General features: G+C 43.0%; 1 protein-coding gene across 5 annotated transcripts in view; it reads right to left on the bottom strand.

The window, feature by feature from the left end:
• Window positions 1-16,381, bottom strand: part of ZDHHC20 (zinc finger DHHC-type palmitoyltransferase 20) — a 42,623-nt gene extending 26,242 nt beyond the window's left edge. For 2 of the 5 annotated variants that reach the window (XM_062615215.1, XM_062615216.1), the window contains exon 1: window positions 16,117-16,381. In XM_062615215.1, the coding sequence (XP_062471199.1) occupies window positions 16,117-16,234 (118 nt within the window). In that variant the 5' untranslated portion in view covers window positions 16,235-16,381. The remainder of the gene's footprint in view (window positions 1-16,116) is intronic. The other 3 variants (XM_062615213.1, XM_062615217.1, XM_062615214.1) reach the window with 2 other exon arrangements.
• Between the last annotated feature and the right edge of the window lie 4,682 nt (window positions 16,382-21,063).

Below are 21,063 nucleotides of genomic sequence, written 5' to 3'. Positions count from 1 at the left end.
GTGGAAGAGCTGAGGGAATTCAGTTCCCTGCTTAACCAAGTGAGCACACTTCTTTTCACATTGATTAGATCCTAATTTATGCATGTTCCCCTTCATATATGCACCTAGCAAAGTTTTCCGACTCAACAACTAAGCCAACAACGGTACTACTAGAAAGCAGAAAATGAAATAAAACAAGTTGCTACAGAAGTCCCCGTGGAATTGTGTTACATGTAACCTACTTCCCTCACAGTTTTTTGCCACCATATCCCTCTTCCCATCACATGCTATTTTTGACTTTTTTCCCTTGACCTGGATTCTTCAAGTATAGTTAAAATCTCTCCACTTCCTTATCTCCTACATCCTTATTTCCTTGTAACCCAACAGCAAATTCTGTTATTCAAATCTACCTTGTATACTGCCTGACTAGTAGTACATCCTCCCGTCTTCAGGCTTCTCCAGAACCTTCACACTTCATTCATAAGTTCAGGCAAGATGCTGAACAGAGATCTGCTTTACTTATTGGGTTGCTTTATTCTTCCTTAGACATTGAATTCCTGAAACGCAACAAGGAAAGGATCTTTTCTTGACTCTTCATCTTATACAGCAAATTCTGGTCACCAGCACAAGCTAAAGGTTAACAGGGCATGTCTTGCCTACTGCAGTTCACATCACTCTATACTGTCTCTTCTCTCTCAGCTCTAACATTTCTACAGTCATTAGTCTGTGTGCCAGTTCAAGAGCTTTTTCCTGATGCACACAAGAGTCTTCAATCTGCAGGGCTTGAGTGCGCATTGCAGACTTCCTTCTGAAGGGTTACTTTGGTCACAGAGGTGGCTTGTGTCTCACCTAACTGCAGATATCGATAGTAAGAGGGTCTGCAACTATGTCTCTTTTTCTAGTCAATAAGAGACATAATGAGAAGACATTTCAATGCACAGATGACCCCTTTTTCTTCAGATGTGTGGGCGTGGTGTTGTGCGTTGTCTCCCATCTTATCCTTATCCTTTTGCCCCTTCCTTAAAACATCCACTTGCTACCCTCTATCTGCCCATGGAAGTCTCTGTGAAGTTAACGGAAAAGGTTCCGGTCCCTTCCACCCAAAGGAAGGAGAAATTACCATTTAGAATAGAACAAGGCTAGCTTCAAGCTAAAGGAGGTCAATCCTAAAGAACATCTTAATTTCACATTAGGTATGCATACTTGCATATCCTCCTCCCCCGTCTCTGTCTGCAACAGGGACATGATCTACACAGGAAAACAGACCTGAAACACACAATTACCTACAAAGCATGCATGTAAATGTAAGACCAGGTCCTGTTGTGTCATGGTAGTCTCAGCAGTACTCCACTGCATGCTACAGAAGTCACATTATTTTTTAAAGCAAATCCCACGTTTGCTTGAAATTTTAATAATGCGTTATTTCTCCAGTTAACACATTTTTCAACTACACAAGGAGAAGATAAAATCATTTAAAAAGTGAAAATTAAAGTTGCTGAGGAGGGTTGTTTGCTTAGCTTCAAAAAAAGAAAAAAATCCTAAAAGTACTTCAAATGAAGCTTACTCTTTGGCTCCTCTTATATCTTAAGTAAACACCTTTGCACACAGCTGGACAAACACCTATATCCCTGGACAAGGAATATAAGAAAGTTCTTAATTATCCTCTAATGGGAGAACATCGTTATCTATAAAATTACAGGAAATTTTTGTATGCAATTCTGATTAAAGCACTCCATAATCTGTAGCCTTACTTCTGCTCTCAGCACGAAACAAAATTGATCCAAATTTCATGTTTGAAGACTCAAAATAATAAACAGTCTTTACACACACAGGAAATAAAAAAAAACCTTAAGATGCTATCACCTGTGAGACTTCATCAAAAGGATCCCTAAATAAGCCTCATAAAAATTAATTAAAGATTCACAGCACCAGGAAGATGATTTTCTCTTTCCTACTTTGGTCCCATGTGTCAGAACACAGTTATTTGACTGTGCAGAACAATTTTAGTTTGGCAAACCCCTGTGTTTTGAGGTAAAAGCCAATACTGAAACGCTTGTGATTTTCATGTTGTCTTATCATCCTCAAATGAAATAAAAATAAAAGATGACCAGTTCTACTGCCTCAGAAGTTCATGCGTTTCTCTATCCCCTTCACTGTTGTTATTCCCGTTGTCAGATAGATTAAATAAATAGGAATCCTACTACTTGAGTCCAAATTCACTCAGCAAATGGCAAACAAACAGTTTTACAGGATCTTCAGGCTACCAGGCAAAGCCTTCCATTAAGTGAGTTAATATTTAACCTTTACATAAAACAGGCCTTTATTTGCTAGGCTGGTAGCGTAACAAGCAGCTTTACACCATCAGGAAATCGATTCTAGCTTTTGAACTCTAGTACAGGAAAAAAAAGAGCCAAATGAAAACCAACAAATCAGAGCGAGCACATTGTCGCCCATCATCCCTGGCCTAGTAATTTAAGTTACCAGTTTAGCTCTCTATTGCTTGTAACTACTTGCCATCAACAACTGGTTACAAGCCATCAGCTTTCACGAAATTAGTACCACTTTCAGTTTAAATGCTTCTAAAACACGGGTGGTGGTGGTGGTATGCAGGGAAAAGGCAGCACTGCCTTTTTGCTTATTTTCTTAAAAAAAAAATAAATAAAGCACTGCACATAATTTATATGTTAATCTAAGGATGCTACCCAGCAGCATCCCTGGCAAAGGCAATTTTCCTTCATAATCCCAGGTGTTCATTACACCTTTTTCTAGATACTCTTCTTTATACTGTTGTCTGTTATCTTTCATCTCACCTATGTCACAAGAATGAAAGAGGCAGAAGCCTACAGATTATCACAGGAAGCAATCCTGCAGCTATAGGGACATCATTAGTTTCATAACAAATGGGACTGGGGAGAAAACAGCATTTGTTGGAAGCATTCCTCTTGGAGTATAAACTGAGGGAGCTGCAAATTTCACAAAGCTTTGGAAATTTTTTAAGCTGGTTCAGGAAAACCTGCAAGAACATCTTGGAAGAACAAGTATGTTTAGGGAGCTGGTTTGCCTTCAGTTTCAGGCTTATTTTCAGGATTGCTATGAAGTGTTCAGGCACCTTCCAAATCACTGCATAACAGGAAACACCCCAAATCTCTCCAATCTGAGGTAAAGAGGTGCAATGATCTGCCAAGACCTTGCAAGAGGCATGCTGAAAAATGACATATTTGCCTTCAGCCTTCAACAGGAAGAACCCCACTGCTCTACAAAACCCACACATCTCCTTACTCCCCTAAAAAGCATATTCCAATTAAAGTCAGATCTGCTCCGTGCAGAGCAAGAAATTCAATGGCAACTAATGCAGAAGAATATATAAGAACTGATCTCGTTACTGATGTGCTGTGTTTATTTCTGCCTGTGCCCTCCCACAATGGCTCCTAACAGGAGTCATACTCTGCGTGTTACAGCCTTTCCATGAATCCCAAGGGTAACATTCACATTTTGGGTGACATTCATCTCGGGTGGGAAGAGTGATAAATGTGCAATTGCATCCCTTCACCAGATGTACAGCCTTAACTTTTCTTAGTTTTTAAAGAAAAGGGTTAAAATACATTTATACATGCATAGACACAAACACACTTCTAGAAGACTGGACAGAGCCTTGGGTGAGATGGTTTAGTGTGAGTTGTCCCTGCCCATGGCAAGGGGGGTCGGAACTAGATGATCTTAAGGTCCTTTCCAACCCTAACTATTCTATGATTCTAAGTCACTTGTACAGAAACACTACAGAAACTCCCCACAGGAGTTTCTGCAAAGCCAAGCACCATGGACATTATCCAAAGTATTTAATTTGTTCTGAGAATAGCATTTAGTTGAAAGTATAACAGATTTATGGTAACATAATTCCCATTTGCAAATGCAGACCTTAGTCACTCACAAGAATATGGTAGAAACATTACTTAGTGACACAAGTGGGGCAGACAATGAGTGAATTTCCTTGAACAAATACTAATTTGGCTTCTGTTACAGGACAGTGCCAGTACATGAAGACCTTAGCACCTCTCTACTGTTCTCTAGCAGCTGTAATTCTGTCACCTTTCCACACTGAGCAATTTCTTATTTCCTGACTGGCAGGCACCCACTGGGTGTTTTCCTCCCTGAGCAGCAGGGAGTTGTTTTTAGACAAATGAGTCAAGATGACAGAGTTGACAGCATCACGTAGCCAAAAGCCAATGCAGAAGGATGCTGCCAGATCCCTGCCAAAAGGCTATGGCGACTCAGGAATGGCACACATGATTTGCCACCACCTGGAATCAATGTCCTCTGCAGAAATTTGAGCCATATGAACCTAGAATTGTTTTATCTTCATATGGTGCTAGACTGCTGTATTTTTTTTACTCCAGATCTCCAAGAATATGATGCAGGCTTCCCACAGTGCACTGGTAGTTCAGAAAGTAATGCTGTATAGAACAGGGAGGCAGGAGAGGTGGCTCCTTCATAGAATCATAGAATCAACTAGGTTGAAAAAGACCTTTAAGATCATCAAGTGCAACCCCAGTACTGCCAAGACCACCACTAAACCATGTCACTAGGGGCCTCATTTGCATGCTTTTGAACACTTCCAGGGACGGTGATTCCACCAGTGCCGTGGGCAGCCTATTCCAGAGCCTGACCACCTTCTTGGTGAAGAAATTTTTCCTAACATCCAGTCTAACCCCTCCAGCACAACTTGAGGCCATTACCTCTTGTCCTATCACCTGTTACTTGGGAGAAGAGACCAGTCACCTCTTCACTCCATCCTTCTTTCACGTAGCTGTTAAGGGTGTGGTAAGGTCCCCCCCGAGCCTTCTCTTCAGACTAAACCCCCCTGGTTCCCTCAGCCACTCCTGCTAAGACGTGTGCTCCAGACCCTTCACTGGCTACAAACATTTGGAAAAGGTGTCTTAGAGCAAGACACTACAAACTCTCCAGATGCTGTATGGCATGAAGAAACTCCCATTGCTACAGTGTGCTCCAGTGGTAGCAGTGCCTGGGGCTGCTGTGCAGCACAGGTGCACCACTGCCCAGGTCTGACACAGTGCTTGTCTCAAAGGCACAACTGGTGGACAACTCTTGCTGCAGTGGTGTATGAAGATACACCTCCCACTCATGTGCCCACTCCCCTACGACAGACAAACACAGCAAAGCAAGCACTTGGCTTCCCAGACACTTCAGGTCAGGTTTCAGCTACCAATGAAGGCAAGTCTGTGTGACCACAAACAGCAGGGAATTACAGTGATGAAAGGTGAATGGCCTCTCGCTGTCCTGGGTTAGGGAAAAGAAACCCTGCTAGGGCTGTGGATGGCTTAAAGTAGTGCAGCTGTTTGCACAAGCGCACACATGCGGTGCACAGCAACATCACTGGTGAGCTACTTTGCGACTTCAAGGGATCACAAGATGATGCCTTCAAAGACACTGCAGGGAATGGTGGTGGGGAGAAATCTGGGTTGGAGGAAAAAGGAGGAAGAACATGCAGCTAGGGAAGAAAGACCTCACTGCACAGGGGATGCTCTATCGTTTATGGCCATCAGATTTTCTGTGTTCATGATTGCCATGCCCATTGCTACAAGGACCCAAAAAGGCATTATCACAGGGAAGGGCAAAATGAATTAATATTCCAAATAAGGCAGTTCCAGCTGCTCTGCAGACTCTTTTTTGTTATCAGCCATCATTACTATTTGTTGTACGGTTAAAACAAGTAATTTAGAGCAACCAGATGCTTTCTGCCCAAAAAACATGCTCTTATCACAATAATAAAGAATCTTTTCATTTAGCCAAGGTCTTTTCAACCTCAATGCAGACAGTACATAAATACAAACAGGGCTACAGCAGAAATTAGCATAATCAATGCAAGATACTCCTTGGGTACTGCATTACATCTAGCAACGAATTAAGCTATGACAACTTAAAAGATTTCTGTCATATATTCTGGGAACAGTAAATTCTGTGCTACCACTTTCACAGTTCAAAACCGCAGCTATGAAGGCAACTGACTTCTGGAACCCACAAAATCCTACAGATGGCTCCTTACCGCTGCATGTGCAAAATAATCTTGAAGGTTATACGAATGGTCTCCTAATGGTCTTCTCACTGAGGGTGACTGCAAACTTTAAATGATTTCAAACCTGACAGTAACACTTGGATAGCATGCAGAAGGAAGTGTTGCTAGGTCTAAACTTCAATCTCACACTTGTGTTTGCACTAAGAACCCCAATGTATTAAGAGACCGATCAGCTCAAACAACTAAAGGCTTTTTCTACATGTGATGTTTGCTTTCTACTGCAGCAGTGTACCACGTTTGGTGCCCCTGAAAAGCCCTATTTATTCCCTGAGAAATACTATTCACTTTCAATTTACCATAATTGCTCAAAGAAACCTAATGTAACTTGATTTTCTTAAGCTACTTAATCACTATTGCCACTGCTCATCCTCTATTTGCATTTTGATGGATTTTAAACCCTAGCACTACTTCTACATGCTTTCCTTAGCTGCTTACTCAAATTATTGTACTTTCTTCATTCAGTTCTTTTCCCCCAAAATTCTACTTTATCATAACAGCTTTATTGCTCAGTAGTCTGGAAGTGCTGCACATAAATTGTTCCCAATATTGCCTTTAAGCTACGAGACACAGCAAAAAGAAAGCCTGGTTTCTTCTTGAAAGACAGAGCTCTTACTTGCATGAATCTGGCACATTGAGGAATAGGAAAAAACAGAAAGGGCAGAAAGGCATGGAAACTCTGAAGCATCTGAGTGGAGCTAGCTTTTGTCCACATCAGTAATTAATTACATTTACATTTGAAGGAGGAGTATTTATACTCAGGCTGGCCAGATGAAGCTCATAGTAACACTCTATTCAAGTAGCTGGATATGTGAATGGATATGTGAAAAGTCTTTTTGTGTTAGGAGTAACTCCAGTGGTTCTGTAGTTGACACTGCTAGGACACTTGCAAGAGGTAGGAGAAACAAACAGGATAATCAGCTGGTGTTGACAGAGTGCTAGTGTCACATGTTGTATGAGATGTCTTATGCATACTGCACAAGATTAGGTGTTCTGTAGGTAATACTAGAAACCATGAATATATTTAAAATAAAACCAAAACAAACAACCCCCCCAAACAAAAACCAACATACAACCATTCTCATAACAGATTTTCTCAGGTAATTTAAGACTTAGTATTTTTTTTTGAAAAAAACAAAACAAAACAAAAAAACCCAAAACAAAACAAAAAAGCCCAAACAAAAGAAAACCAAACCCCTCAAAAAAACACTCTTCACTAACATGCAGTTGTGACTACCAGCCAATACCTGCCTTGAATATTAAGGTCACTTAAAGGTGAGTGTCTTATGGCTCAGAATATTACCGGTAAATCCATTTACTTCTACCCCAGACAGATGACACTAGAGCAACAGTCCTTACTTGGCTATTCCACACAGCTCTGAGGTGTGATGGCAGGAGAGCAGAGGTGTCAGATCCTGGGGAACAGAAATTCCACATAGCTGCTGTGACCTGCAGACATGAACCATCCACAGTGGTGAGAACCATCAGCACAGGACCCAAAATGTTAACCAGACAGGAGGAAATTCTTTCCTGTTAGGGTGGTGAGGCACTGGAATAGGTTGCCCAGGGAGGCTGTGAATGCTCCATCCCTGGCAGTGTTCAAGACCAGGTTGGACGAAGCCTTGAGTGATATGATTTAGCGCAAGGTGTCCCTGCCCACTGCAGGGGGGTTGGAACTAGATGATCTTAAGGTCCTTTCCAACCCTAACGATTCTGTGATTCTAAACATTTGTGATTACATGCAAGGTGACCCAAACCCTTAAACTTGCTGCCTCACAAGAAGCTACACAGAAACATAAACTGGGATGGAAACAGGAGCTGCAGCCACTTGCCTGAAGATTCCAGAGAAGGCATGCAGCAAGAGGAGAGCACTGTCACACAGCTGGAAATGAGACTACCACATAACCAGGCAGCTGAGGCATGGCAGCACCTGATGCCCTGTGCGTAACCAACAGTCTTCCTAGACCATCATTTCTGCTCATAAACAGATCCTTGTCTCCAGTACTGATGGCTCCTTGGCAATAGTGTCTCCTAAGTAGCTCTTCAGGTGCGGGAAGCAATGAGAAACAGGATATTTACAAGTCTGAGAATGTTACACTGCACAAAATAGAAAATGTCTGAATCTAGTGCTCAATGGCCTTTAGGCTTTGCTTTGTCTAAATTCGTAATTTTTTTAAATTATAAAAAGTTGAACCCTAACCTTGGCACTAGTTGCTGCTTTAGCTTTATCTCAACAAGTATCTACCCTGCAACATAGCAAGTAATAACTCAGTATGTAATCATGAGGCTGAACTTAAGCTTTTAAAAAAATATAATTATTTTTTAAGACCAACAATATGAATCATAAGGAGCAGTAGATTAAACTGACAAAAATAAACACACACAAAACATCCCCACAAAAATCCTACGCACAATTTGCATCCTTGTCCAGATACTGTAAACAAAGACCTGCATGTTATTGACACAGGAATTTTCAAAACACAACAGAAACCAAATTTTGCTCTGTTTTGAGCTCCTTTGCAATGGGCAGATAAATCTGCACGTCACAAACCCATAGACATGGAAACCTTCAGGTACCATTGATCCCAGCACTGCGAAAATACACTTCACCAGGGTCTTTTTAATCCAGGCATCACAAACCTAAAAGCAATGACTACTTGTCAAGAAGAATGGGACAATAACAGGTTTTCTGCTTTCACACTATGACAAGTCAATAGCTGAGGCACTTAACGTAAGTTTTAAGTCAATCACAAACAACTGCAAACCAACTTATAAAAACCTGTCTCTTGAAACAAATAATGCCTGCTCCTCATCAGGCTACTTAGATTTAGTGTAAGTTTTGTTTCATTCTCTCTGCAGACGTAGCTTGCTTAATTCCAGATGAATTATGACTTTCATCTCTCTTTTTTCTTTTGTTCCAAACGGGCTAAAAAAACAAACCCCTACAAAACCAACTCCCCCCAACCCCACCCCCAAACACAGCTACCTCCCTGATCTCTTTGTAAGTCATATGATTAAAATGGTTCTGGTGCTTCACATTTAAGACAATGCTGCACCATATATAGCAGAGAGAGCGCCGCAGAAACTGCAAAAGCAGAACATGCTGCTCTTGTGATCTAGTTCTCTTTGACAGTCTTGTAAGACAGCTTTAATGGTCGACAGGGAACATGAATAAGGAACTGATGAGGCATTTGGTCTTTCAAAAAAAAGGAAAAGCAGAGGCTTGAAATGCTGCAGAGGAGGAACTTGATTTTTTGCACAGATAAAGAGTCAAAGGTTATGTAGGAGGCACTCCAGTGAGGATGGTGGTGAGGAGCAGGAGGGAAAGTCTGGCATTTTTCTCTTGACCCAGGACAAGAGGGGTTAAGCATATCCCACAGAAAACAACTTAGTGACAGCAGGAGAGAATATTGAGGAAGTAGCTAAAAGAACAAATGCAATTGTTGCAGTCGAATTGCCCCTTTTATAACTGATTCACCTTGGTGGAGATTCAGTTTACACAGAAAAGTGGCCTGTGGTTACTTCTCAAATGCTTCTTAATTCTATTAAATTTCACCCATACTAATGACAGAAAAATGCATACTCCTGTCCTGTTACAGGAAGAACATGTACTGGGTGGGGAAGTGTTAACGACTGAGTTGAAAACTCCATAAGGGCTTTTTTCAGGAAACTCGGGCACCTATGATTTGCAACACTGGTAAGGGAAGTAAATGTTAAACCAGCATAAACTCTTACCAGTTGTAGGAAACTGTTGAACAAAAACAGCAGTATAAAAACTGACATATTGAATGGGGGAAAAATGAACGCCATGAACCCTCAGCATTTACAGGCACAATTTTAGACACACAACTACACAACTAGGATTTTTTTCTACTCCTGTTTTTTTTTTTTTTTCCCCATCACAGGCAATCTCACATTCCAGAAGTAAAAACTTTTACAGTGCCATCCAAGGTGTTTCACAGGTGTATGAGAACTCAGCTCAGATACACATCTTTGTAACACCATGAAAACTTTGCTTATGGAAAGCATGTCTACGTTAACTCATAGAAATATGAGCTGATAGACAACAAAGTTTAAATTTCAGTAGACAGCAGAACCTGAGGTTCACGGTATGCAGAGGGTCAAGGACCTCAAAGTAATGCCTACTGAAAACATACACTTGAAATTCTAGTCCTCTTATCCATAGTGTCTTGAAGGAAAATCGGGAGATTAGTAAGTGGTGAACTTAAAAAAATCCCTGACTAAAAATGAAAGTCACTTTTTAGTTCTGTTCTAACTCCAGAGGCATACAGAGAGCTCCTACTGTTGTTAACAGAGAAGAAACTGAGATAAGTTATTTTTCATAACCTTAAATACTCATACTATCCAAGCCCTTTCAAACCAGGAACAAAAGCTTTACAGACCACATCTAAAAGGTGATCAGAAAGTGCTGCAGCAACATGTGACCACAGCTACAACAGAAAAGAGTAACGCCACAAGGAGAGCTCCTGCTTCAGCTCAAGATACTTGCTTAGCTCTGGGCTTCCCCTGAGCTCCTTCCCCTAACCCAAAGCCATCCTGCTCATGGACCAATTTCAGTCAAGTTTTGAAGCTTGGTGTAGATTTCACACTAAAACATATGAGTAAGTTTCACCAAAGCTGCCGGTTGGGTAGAAGAGACAAGCCCATACGCCCTGTTAGGAACGCTCTGAGCGCAGGCACTAATTTTCTGCCTGGTCACCTGGCAAGCTGAGCAGCACTAGACTGGCCACTGTACCACACTTCTTTTGACCAGATGGTAACTAGAGATTGAGGAACGATACAACCACTGCAGAGCTGTCAGAAATGGGTTAGCAAATACAAGGGAAAACTGATGATGGAGGGCTAGGGCTGGGTGGGCACTCCATAGAGAGGGCTGGTAAGGAGAAGAGGGATGGATTCCTTCCACTAGCAGGAGAGCAGGGAGAGCAGACACAAGACAACTCCCCGAGAAACCAGACTGACTAGTTCTGTGGCTCTTGGAGCCATTCTTTCATTAGAGGGCTGCCAAGAGAGCAGATGTCATGCCATATAAGGGGTACATGCCCACCCGTCCTTATAAATCAAGATGACCAATACAGCGCTGCAAGAGCATAGATAATCCTTCTACTCGAACCCAGCATCTGGCTTTCCAATACGTTTGTATTCAGTCTGAGCACTTTAACAGGAATTCTACTTATAATAACAGAAAGGTTCTTATTTATGATGAGCTGAGACACTGCAGCAACAACTAAGCGCATCCAAAGCAGTTCCATTTCTTTATTTGGAAGTTCAGAAGAGGCATGTAGTTAACCGTTACTAATGATCTAACCTGTTTAATTTGCTCTTCCTTTTCTTGAAAGGTAACCTTTTCTTTTCCTATGGGAATGCTTTTAGCATGCTTAACATGCAAATGTTGTACTATAGTGCTGATACTTCAGCTTTTTCTGTAGTCTGAAATCAGAAGTTACTTGACACAGTGCTGTTAATATCACCTTGCCATTGCTTGATAGCTACTACATAAGCATTTCCAGTAGAGATTTCCTAGGAAAGAAGCAGATGGAATTACCTTCTCTCTGTTTATGCAACGCTCTTCAAATTGGAAGATTACAACAGATCACCATGTGCTTCTCATGTGGACTGTGCTTTGGGGAAATCACAGCTATCTCCCTACAGACAAGAGCTACTGTGGCCTCCTGGAACAGTAGTAACTCAGTCTGTACCAGTTAACATGAAGTTACATATTCTAAATGACATACTGCATCGTTTGCCAGGATTTTAGAGACGTTAGACATGATTAAAAAAAGCAAACCTTTCTGCAAATAGATGCTATGAAAAGAACACAGAACTAGTTACTCCCTTAGCTTTCAAAATCATGTTTTTCCATACTTTGTGGAGTTTGGGACATGAAAACAGTCATACATTTACAAGACCAGCAAATCCATAAACCAAGTCATTCTCCTTACAACTCTCGGCCCAGGATAAGAGCCATGATGGTGCTTTTCAGAACATACAGTTCTTCCTATAGAAGTAAAACCCTAACCTGAACTTTTTTTTTTTTTAATAAAACCAGCCAATAGATCCTAGCTACAACCTGCAGACAACTCAGCCAAAGTCAAATCTCTTTTTCTCAGTGCAGACTGCAGTACCAGTGTTTTAGTAAAAGGGTTGCCTGAAGGAAACAGGCTGGCTTTACCAGCCAACTCCTATCACTTGTGTCTGAACAGTGTCTTCTGACCAGCCTCTAGCCAGTCTGTATTACAGCCCATCACCTACAAGAATGTTTGGGATAAGCAACAAGACACAAGTCAGCCATAAGTGAAAACAAACCATGAGAGAAGAGCTCAACTCTTTCTGGGCTTCTGAGGGATGTGCTAAGCGGACACAATCAGTCCAATTCACTAACAGCATAATATAGCCATTGTTTACAAAGGCAATGTTAAAAGCAAAACATGTTTTGATAACAAGAAAGAACACATGAAATTGATTTAAACTAATGAAAAGCTATTTTATAACATCCTTCACGCATTTCTACGTGTGTTTTCTTGCAAACTGAGCTCTGGGCAAGTTATGTGTGAAAAGAAGAAAAAAAACTAGGAAGAAGGTATTCATTCATGTTTTTCTACTTCAAAACATTTAAAATGAAATCTGAATGGGATGTTGCCTTCAGTCTTTTGCAGTTCCTTCAGTTAGACATGCTCAAAGATTTTTTCAACTCTGACATCCCCTCAGCTTTCACACATTTGGTGACAAATGGTTGTTTTCACCTTTCCAATTAGCTTAATAGCCAATTTACCTGATAGATCACAATTAGACAGCAACAGTGGCCTAAATAAGCCAGTGTTCACCAGCATACAACAGCTGGTTGTTGTGCTTCAGAGAGCTATAACCAAGCTGGCAGTTTCCATCGGAGGAAAACAATAGGCGAGTTTATGAATCTCCTTTCATCTTATCCACACCAGTCATCCCCTATGTTCACAGGCAGTATATAAGTAATATAATTTAGGGTTATAGAAGAAGCATAATCAAGTAAATACATACTAGTAGTGAATGACAGAGTAAGACAAAAAAAGCGAGACATTAAGCAACATGTAAACACTCCAGCAGAGGAGGGTGGGGCAAGCAGCAAAGAAGCAAAACTGAAAAAAAAAGGGTGATGTGATGAAAGAATCAGCACAATTTTACTATCTTTTACTTTATTAGTAATATTTTATGATACTACATTGACTTGCTACTTGATTTACTAACTGAATATATATGTTTAACTTGTAACATATGAGTAGGGACTACAAGGAGAAAAAAAAAAAAATCAGAAAAAATAGTTGGAAAAGAGGGCTTTTCTCTCTTCCTGTTTCCTTGTTAGCTTCATGCCTTAATAGTTACCTAATCTTTGAGAATAATCCTTGAAAAAAACCAAAAACACTGGTGTCTGGTCTGTGCAGTTTCAATTTCTCTTTTACTCTCAGTATTTACTCAAAATCTTCTATTGCGTCTGCTCTTTTCTAAAGCTTCGCTTCCTCTGTCTTTCCTTTACCCAGGCACACATCAGCTGCACACTGTGCCCTTTGCCAGAGCCACAGAAGCTCAACAGGCCGTAAGACTTGCTTTTGCACCCACTGTACGTGAACTTCTGCAGAGACAAGTGTCGCCACATTAATTAGCTGTGTGCTAAGGGCACATCCTTGCTCTTTGTCATAGTACATAGTGCACTAGTTCTCAAACAAAAATAAAACATAAGCCGCACTGGGAGATAGTAAATACACCTGTCAAGAACCAGAAAATACTGCATTTTGCTATAAATCTTCTCCATAATGGTTTAAACTCAACAGCAGTGTAAAAGCACATAAAGTAAAAACACAAAAAAACCTAACCACCACCAAAAATACCCAACTACAAACCCGTTTCCTCTCTCGTGATGACCTTTTATGAGGTGTAAACAAAATTCAACAGGTTAAAAAACAAAAAACCCTACCGCAAAATCTTCAACAGAAAAAAATTCAAAGAAAAATAAAATCCTTGGTCACCAAGCATGATTTAGACAGGTAACAACAGTAAAATTCAGTGACAGCAATAAAAATCAGTAATTTTCTTACTGAATGACCACTTTTTTCCTTAATAGTCTGTATGTGCAGACATTAAGAAAGAAGCTGATTTGTGAGCAGAAAATTTCAGATGTCTAGAAACCTGATTTATAGATGTGAAAGTTCTTGCATAAACAGGAGCCAACCTGTGCAGTAATTTTCACACAAATGAAACCCTAATGAGCTCTGAAGGGCTCTTTGCAGTATCTCTATGCCTGGAAAGGAAAAACTATTAACCAGCATCCAGCCCTGACCCACTAGATGATCGAGAGACTCAGCTGGAACTTGGGAGGGCAAGGTTCTGTTCCCAATTCAGCCAGTGACCACCTGTGAGACTCTGGATGAGTTTCATTCTTTCATTAAGAGAAGAAACACATAGTCTTAATCTGCCTTTGTCATACCAGTTAGCTTGTAATGGGTCCAGAAAACTTTCAGACATGTACAATGCGAGTCTATAACCTCACAAAGCCCCTCCCAGGACTACTCCAACCTCCCATGCCACAGACCTATTAAAACTCTGGTATCAGTATTAAAATATTGTCTAGAACTTGTTTCCAAATGTTTATAGTTGCAAGCATGATTTTCCCAGAAAACTGGTATTATTTACTTGCACAGACACCTAAACCACAATAATCTGCAAAGTTTTGGATACACTGACATATTTGCAACTCTCTCATTTCAACATTTTGCATAATACCTCAACAAGTGTTATTTTACAATTACATTTCTACTATTTTAAGTCCAAGTAACTGTGGTTTGAGTTCCAGTCCACATTAAGCTAACACAAAAGGCTGTGAAATATCATGGGCATTCTGAAAAGTTATCTTAACACCCCAAGTCCTGCAGAAAAAAAACAAAACAAAAAAACCTAACTGATTATTTCTAATGGAAGGATATCTTTGCAAGGTTGCCCAGATAGAAAGCATATGCAAGCCTTTTACTTACAGCTAGGGCTATCAGAGCACATATTTTATACTAATAGCAAGAAGTATGAGGGCCTACAGACACTACATAGACGTATGTAGCTCGAAACAGTTCTTTATACTTTCAAGGTTTTTTGTTCGTTTCAGCTTCCTTACTTAAACATGCCAAACAGTAAGGGGTTCCTTGTTCAAACTTGAAAACAGTGTAGGAAAACTAAGTCTGACAAATAAGGCGCATCGCTGTTCCACTCTGTTTACCCTGCCCGGAGAAAGTCAACATGCTCCTGAAGACAGAAAAGGGTAAATACCCTGACTGACACCTCCTGCAAGCCAGATTTACATAACGCTGAGCCCTCGTCCAGAAAGCCTTGACGCAGTCTCACAAAACCCCATAAGCCTTAAATCCTTTCTCCTGCCCGCTAAAGTGGGATGGTTTCAGCCTCATTAAGCTTCAGTGACACTGGACTTCTTAATTAGCAAAGGGGGGGGGGGATAAATACACTTACAAAGTCATCAGAGTTATCTGATACAACAGGAAGACGGAGTAATAACAAAAAAAATAGGGGAAACTTCTCCCGGGGAGACATGAGGGGAAGAGACCCCACAGGGCTGCGGAGAGGACTGCCCGACCCTGCTGCGGTCCCTGCCCCTCACCACCTCCCTGAGCAGACTGTCTCCAAACTAAGCGACCAGGACTCCCCTCCTGAGCCTCCTCTTCCCCCGTCTCTCGCTTCTCCACAGGCGACCCCCGGCCGGGTCCCCGGCGCCATGAGGCGCCCGAAGGCGGGCTCCCAGCGTGCTCACCCACGGCTCGGGGAGGGCGCCTGAGGAGAGTGGACAACAGGTAAACCCATCCCCGAAGGAAGCAGGCGCCTAAGGATGGGAAGGGGTGTCTTCTCTCGCCCGCCTGAGGGAAAGCCTGAAGCGGGCAAACGGAAAAAGAACCCGCCGGGTCGCAGGGAAGCGGCCCCGGCGCAGGCGAGTGGCGAGGTACCCTCCCCGCCCGGCTGGCAGCCCCCGGCGCCCGCGACCCTTGCCGTCCACTCACACACACACAGCTCCACCACGTAGGCGTAGTAGGACCAGGCCACGACCAGGGCGATGAAGGCCACGGGTACCCAGGCCAGCACTTTCTGGCAACACTTGAGGACGTGGGACGGCGCCATCTTCCCTGCCGGGCCACCGCAGGAGGCATCAGCGCCGGCGCTCCCACGGGCGTCGGCGGCTACAGCTACAGCCACTGCTGCAAAGCCGGCCCCGGGCGGGCGGGCGAGAAGGCCCTGGGCGGGCCGCAGTGGGCGGGATAGAGGCGGCTCCAGCGTCCGCCACCGCCTCCTTACCGCGGGCGCCGAAAGGCCTCAGCGTGCAGTCCGTAGGGAGTGAGGAGAGCGGATACTGCGCTCGCAGAACGGGTCGGTCGTGGTGTTTGCACTGGCAGGGCTGTTTCTGGGCGGGATCCTCCTCGAGCCATAAAAACCCTGAGCGTCGCCCGTCTGCGGTTCCGTGTGAGTCGGTGTCTATCACGAGGTGTTCGGGTGGGTGCAGGCACCCATACCTAGGGCCCTGCCAGGCTGTTACTTCTCCCTGCTCACTGAGCACTTACAGGGCTCAAACAGCTTGTTGGGTGGTGCAACGAGTATTTACTTATAAATAAATTGAGGGCTGTTTTCTGAACTTCAGTTAACGCCTGACAGCTGCGGGTGCACCAACGACCATCCAGAAAGGCACCGCCGGGGCTCTGCTTTGCGGGACTGGTCCCCTTGAAGGCGGACGTTCTTGAACGTTTTTAACGGTTGCTATTTTTAGCCTTACTACAGAATTGCTGTCGATAGGATCCCGGGGCTGGCACAGCCCGTGGCACGGCAAAAATTTCTCTCCAGAACCGGAGGGGTCTGGGCTGGGCGTTCTTGTCCCGGCGCCGGCTCGGCTTCCGCGGGGCTCCGGCGCCACCTGGTGGTAACAGGAGGGTCCAGCGGGGCTCCCGAGGCTGACGCGGATAGGCCTGGCGGGCCTGGAGCCCCTGGAAATACAAACCCCGCAGGGCGAAGGGTGAGGCTTGAGCAGCACTGGAGAGCGGTGCCTCGGAAGGAGCGGGCCTGGAGAAACCAGCAAAGGAGGTGGCTGGTGTGGGTGGGCCGTTTCGGGATCGCATATTTGAGTGTGAAGAGGAGAAGGGGGTGGTAGGGTGAGAGCAGTGCCTTTGCAGGAGGCAGGGTCGATTGTTATGGCCTTGCCTGCTGATGAGATGATGGAAAAATACTGAGAGGAGTGATCAGGGGTTGAGAAGACTGTGAGCCTCTAACAGCTGATGGGAAAGGATGGCCCAGACAAATGCCCAAGTGTCAGCAGCTTGTGTGTGGTCAAGTGTGTGTGTGTTCAGCTGGGTATTAGAGCAGGAAGAAGCAGTGACCACAGATTTTGACATATACAGAGTAACTGTGGTGCATGGAGCTCTGCCCAGGGACCACAGAGGGATCACTTTGGGATCAGCTCCAAGTGTGTGGGGATGCTAGAATGTGGGAGCAGGATCAGGATGGTAAGGAATGGATTTGCAAAATCGTATGTAGCAAGAACTGGTAAAGAAGGGGATTACAGGAAAGGGAGAGAACTGGTGGAACAGCTTGGCCTCGTCATTCTTGACAGAGACCTGGAGGAGCGACTGGTTACATGGACAGCATCTCGGTTATAAAGCCCAGTCACTCCAGAGAAGTATTGACAAGCACAAAGCCTTTTGGATTTAATGTGATCTAGGAAAATCTTGGGCTCATGTGCTGGTCAGCACATCAGGAATATTGTTAAAGTATTCCAGCTCCTCTGATCTTCATTCTATTTGTTAAAGCTGTAAAAACATGCAACAGCTGCTGGCATGTGCTTTCCCTCAAGATCTTGAGGGAATTTTAACATTCATCTTCAAGACAATGGGAACTGATTCAAATGCTTGGTGTCCAACTAATGAGTATGTGTTAACAGTACTTTTAAAAGTAACTGATTTTACTTTTAAAAGGGTGTGGAATAAGCAAAAAAGAAACAAGTACATTAGGGGTTTTGTATTTGAGCACAATATGGGGCAGGTTCAGAAGCTGCATGGATTCTGTGGGGTACCTTTGCAACCAAAGTAATTCTAGAGGGACACAATTACATCAGCCTGCATGTGCTGCAGGTTAGTTTGGGACACTGAGCATACTGATCCGCTAATGTATGGAATGAAATAGGGAATGTCAAAAATAGAGAATGCCAGAAATTAATTATTCTGGAAGACATTTGGACCGTGCTGCCTCTTCTGTACTGCCTGCCTGGCATACTGGCTGCTTGGCAAATGTCATGGAACAGTATAGAATCTATGGGCCCCTTTGACATATAACAATCTTAAATTATTTTGATACTGAAATCCTCTCAGCTAAACTCAGGAAGATGGGGATGGGGAATTGAATTTTGAAGCCTATAGAAAGTAATTTGGTAACAAGCTTGGGATGGTTATCTGATGCAGTGGCACATGCCAAAAGGGACTGCCAGACCAACAGAAAATACCTCTGAGGTGTTCAACTAAACAGTATGCCTGGCTATTTATTGTACCAAGCACAACTGCTGGCAACAGTGAAACAGTGGTTAGATGCCTGTAAGGAGTAAATTCCTTTCGCATGAGCAATACAGCAGAGTCCTGTGTCAGGAGGGCCATCCTGCTGGACTCCTCATCAAAACTACTCCCTGCCCAAACTACCTGATGTGGGAGCATGGAGTGAGGAGGGTAGGCTTGCACCCTGATCCTGGGCAGTGGGGAGATGACGAGGGATGACTGTAATGCAATATCATTGGGTGTAATCTGCAAGTTTTAAGAATTTTATTTAGCTTTGTAGTTGTGTTGTTGTTAATAATTGCTGTGTTAGTTTCTTAGTATTCAGTGAATAGACATTATACTCTCAAGCCTGCAACCTAAAGGAAAGGGAGCTGGACCTGGGAAGTAAAGCTAGAGTTTTTTACCAAGCGTGTGCTGTGTGGGGCTGGCTGTTACTGTGCACTGACCTCCTATTGTCTCTGCTCCCACCAGCTTTCCTAACAAAATTCCATGACCCTTTGCAATAAGCACAATTCCTAACATGGAGATTAAGCAGCATAGCCATGAATAAAGATAGGCTTACCTATCAAGTGATTTACTGTGCTAGGGAAAATGTGAGGTGATCCAACATTACCCTCCTTATCCCAGTCTTCCTTAGAATAGAATCATAGGATCAACTAGGTTGAAAAAGACCTTTAAGATCATCAAGTCCAACCCCAGTACTGCCAAGACCACCACTAAACCATGTCACTAGGGGCCTCATTTGCATGCTTTTGAACACTTCCAGGGACGGTGATTCCACCAGTGCCGTGGGCAGCCTATTCCAGAGCCTGACCACCTTCTTGGTGAAGAAATTTTTCCTAACATCCAGTCTAACCCCTCCGGCACAACTTGAGGCCATTACCTCTTGTCCTATCACCTGTTACTTGGGAGAAGAGACCAGTCACCTCTTCACTCCATCCTCCTTTCACGTAGCTGTTAAGGGTGTGGTAAGGTTCCCCCTGAGCCTTCTCCAGACTAAACTCCCCTGGTTCCCTCAGCCACTCCTGTTAAGACGTGTGCTCCAGACCCTTCACTGGCTACGAACATTTGGAAAAGGTGTCGTAGAGCAAGACACTACAAACTCTCCAGATTTTCTGTACTATTTAGATCTCATAATGTACAACAATTCAATCTCCATTTTGTTTCTGTATTTTTCTCCTCTCAGAGTAGCTCATCGTCAATTCCAGGAACATGCAATCCCCAGGCAGCAGCATAGAATCATAGAATAGTTAGGGTTGGAAAGGACTTTAAGATCATCTAGTTCCAACCCCCCTGCCATGGGCAGGGACACCTCACACTAAATCATGTCCCCTAAGACTCTGTCCAACCTGGCCTTGAACACCGCCAGGGATGGAGCATTCACAACTTCCCTGGGCAACCCATTCCAGTGCCTCACCACCCTCACAGTAAAGAACTTCTTCCTTACATCCAAGCTAAACTTCCCCTGTTTAAGTTTTAACCCGTTACCTCTTGTCCTGTCACTAGAGTCCCTAATGAAGTGTCCCTCCCCAGCATCCTTACAGGCCTCCATCCCAACAGCCTCTTAAATGGAAACTGATCCAAAATGATAATTTGTCTCATTAGGAATCTTATTAATATCAGATCAGTTTTTTTGAGTTCTCATGTTTCTGATATACACATAAAACTAACTGCAATTGTGTAAGCATTTGCTCTTCACATTCCAGTACAGCTCATGTAATCTTGTACACACCGCCTGCGAGTGTTCAGTTGCCCTTGTTTGTGTTAGGTCAGATTTCTAAATCACGAAGACTCGCTATTGCTCGAACAGCATCCTGAAAAATTGAATTTGGATTTATTCCCTGCTTTCCTGGTGTCCTTTTGTTCAGCCACATTCATGTCTCCTCAATTATCATTTCTTCTAACAGCATTTTAAAGAGCTTTGTTTCTCTTTAGAACCTAGCATTTAGTCTTCTTTTCAAATCCCTTCTTTAGTGGCAAAGCATCTCATTTTGGTATCCTTCCTTTTCACCAGTGAATGTAATCCTCTGTCCTGTCACTCAGACACCATTGCTCTAGGATTTACCTTCTGTGCATTATTTAAGAGATGCACACCATGTTTTTAGTAAGATTTGTTCATTTTAACTATCGGTTTTAAAGTAGATTAAAAAAAGTAAGGTGCCATATAATTACAAAAAAAATCTTTATCCTGGAAAAAGAGATTCTTATATCAGTTTATTGACAAGTCTTAAAACGAACTGATTTTCTTGGGGGTGATTCAGAGCTACCAGTTTCTCTGTGGGACAATATTAAGACTGACATGTTTCCTCTAGAGCAGTGGACTTGAGGCATACACTGGTGCAGTATAACACCCCTGCAATACTTCTTTTCTCCAGGAAATCGCTTGTTGAATGGTTCTCATTTCAGAACCTACTTCCTTCA

Source organism: Pezoporus occidentalis, unplaced genomic scaffold (genome assembly GCF_034315485.1).
Source record: "Pezoporus occidentalis ecotype Australia unplaced genomic scaffold, CSIRO_AGI_Poc_V1 ctg18, whole genome shotgun sequence".
NCBI lineage: Eukaryota > Metazoa > Chordata > Aves > Psittaciformes > Psittacidae > Pezoporus > Pezoporus occidentalis.
The sequence above is the reverse complement of the archived record's forward strand: the minus strand, read 5'-3'. Positions and strand labels throughout refer to the sequence as shown.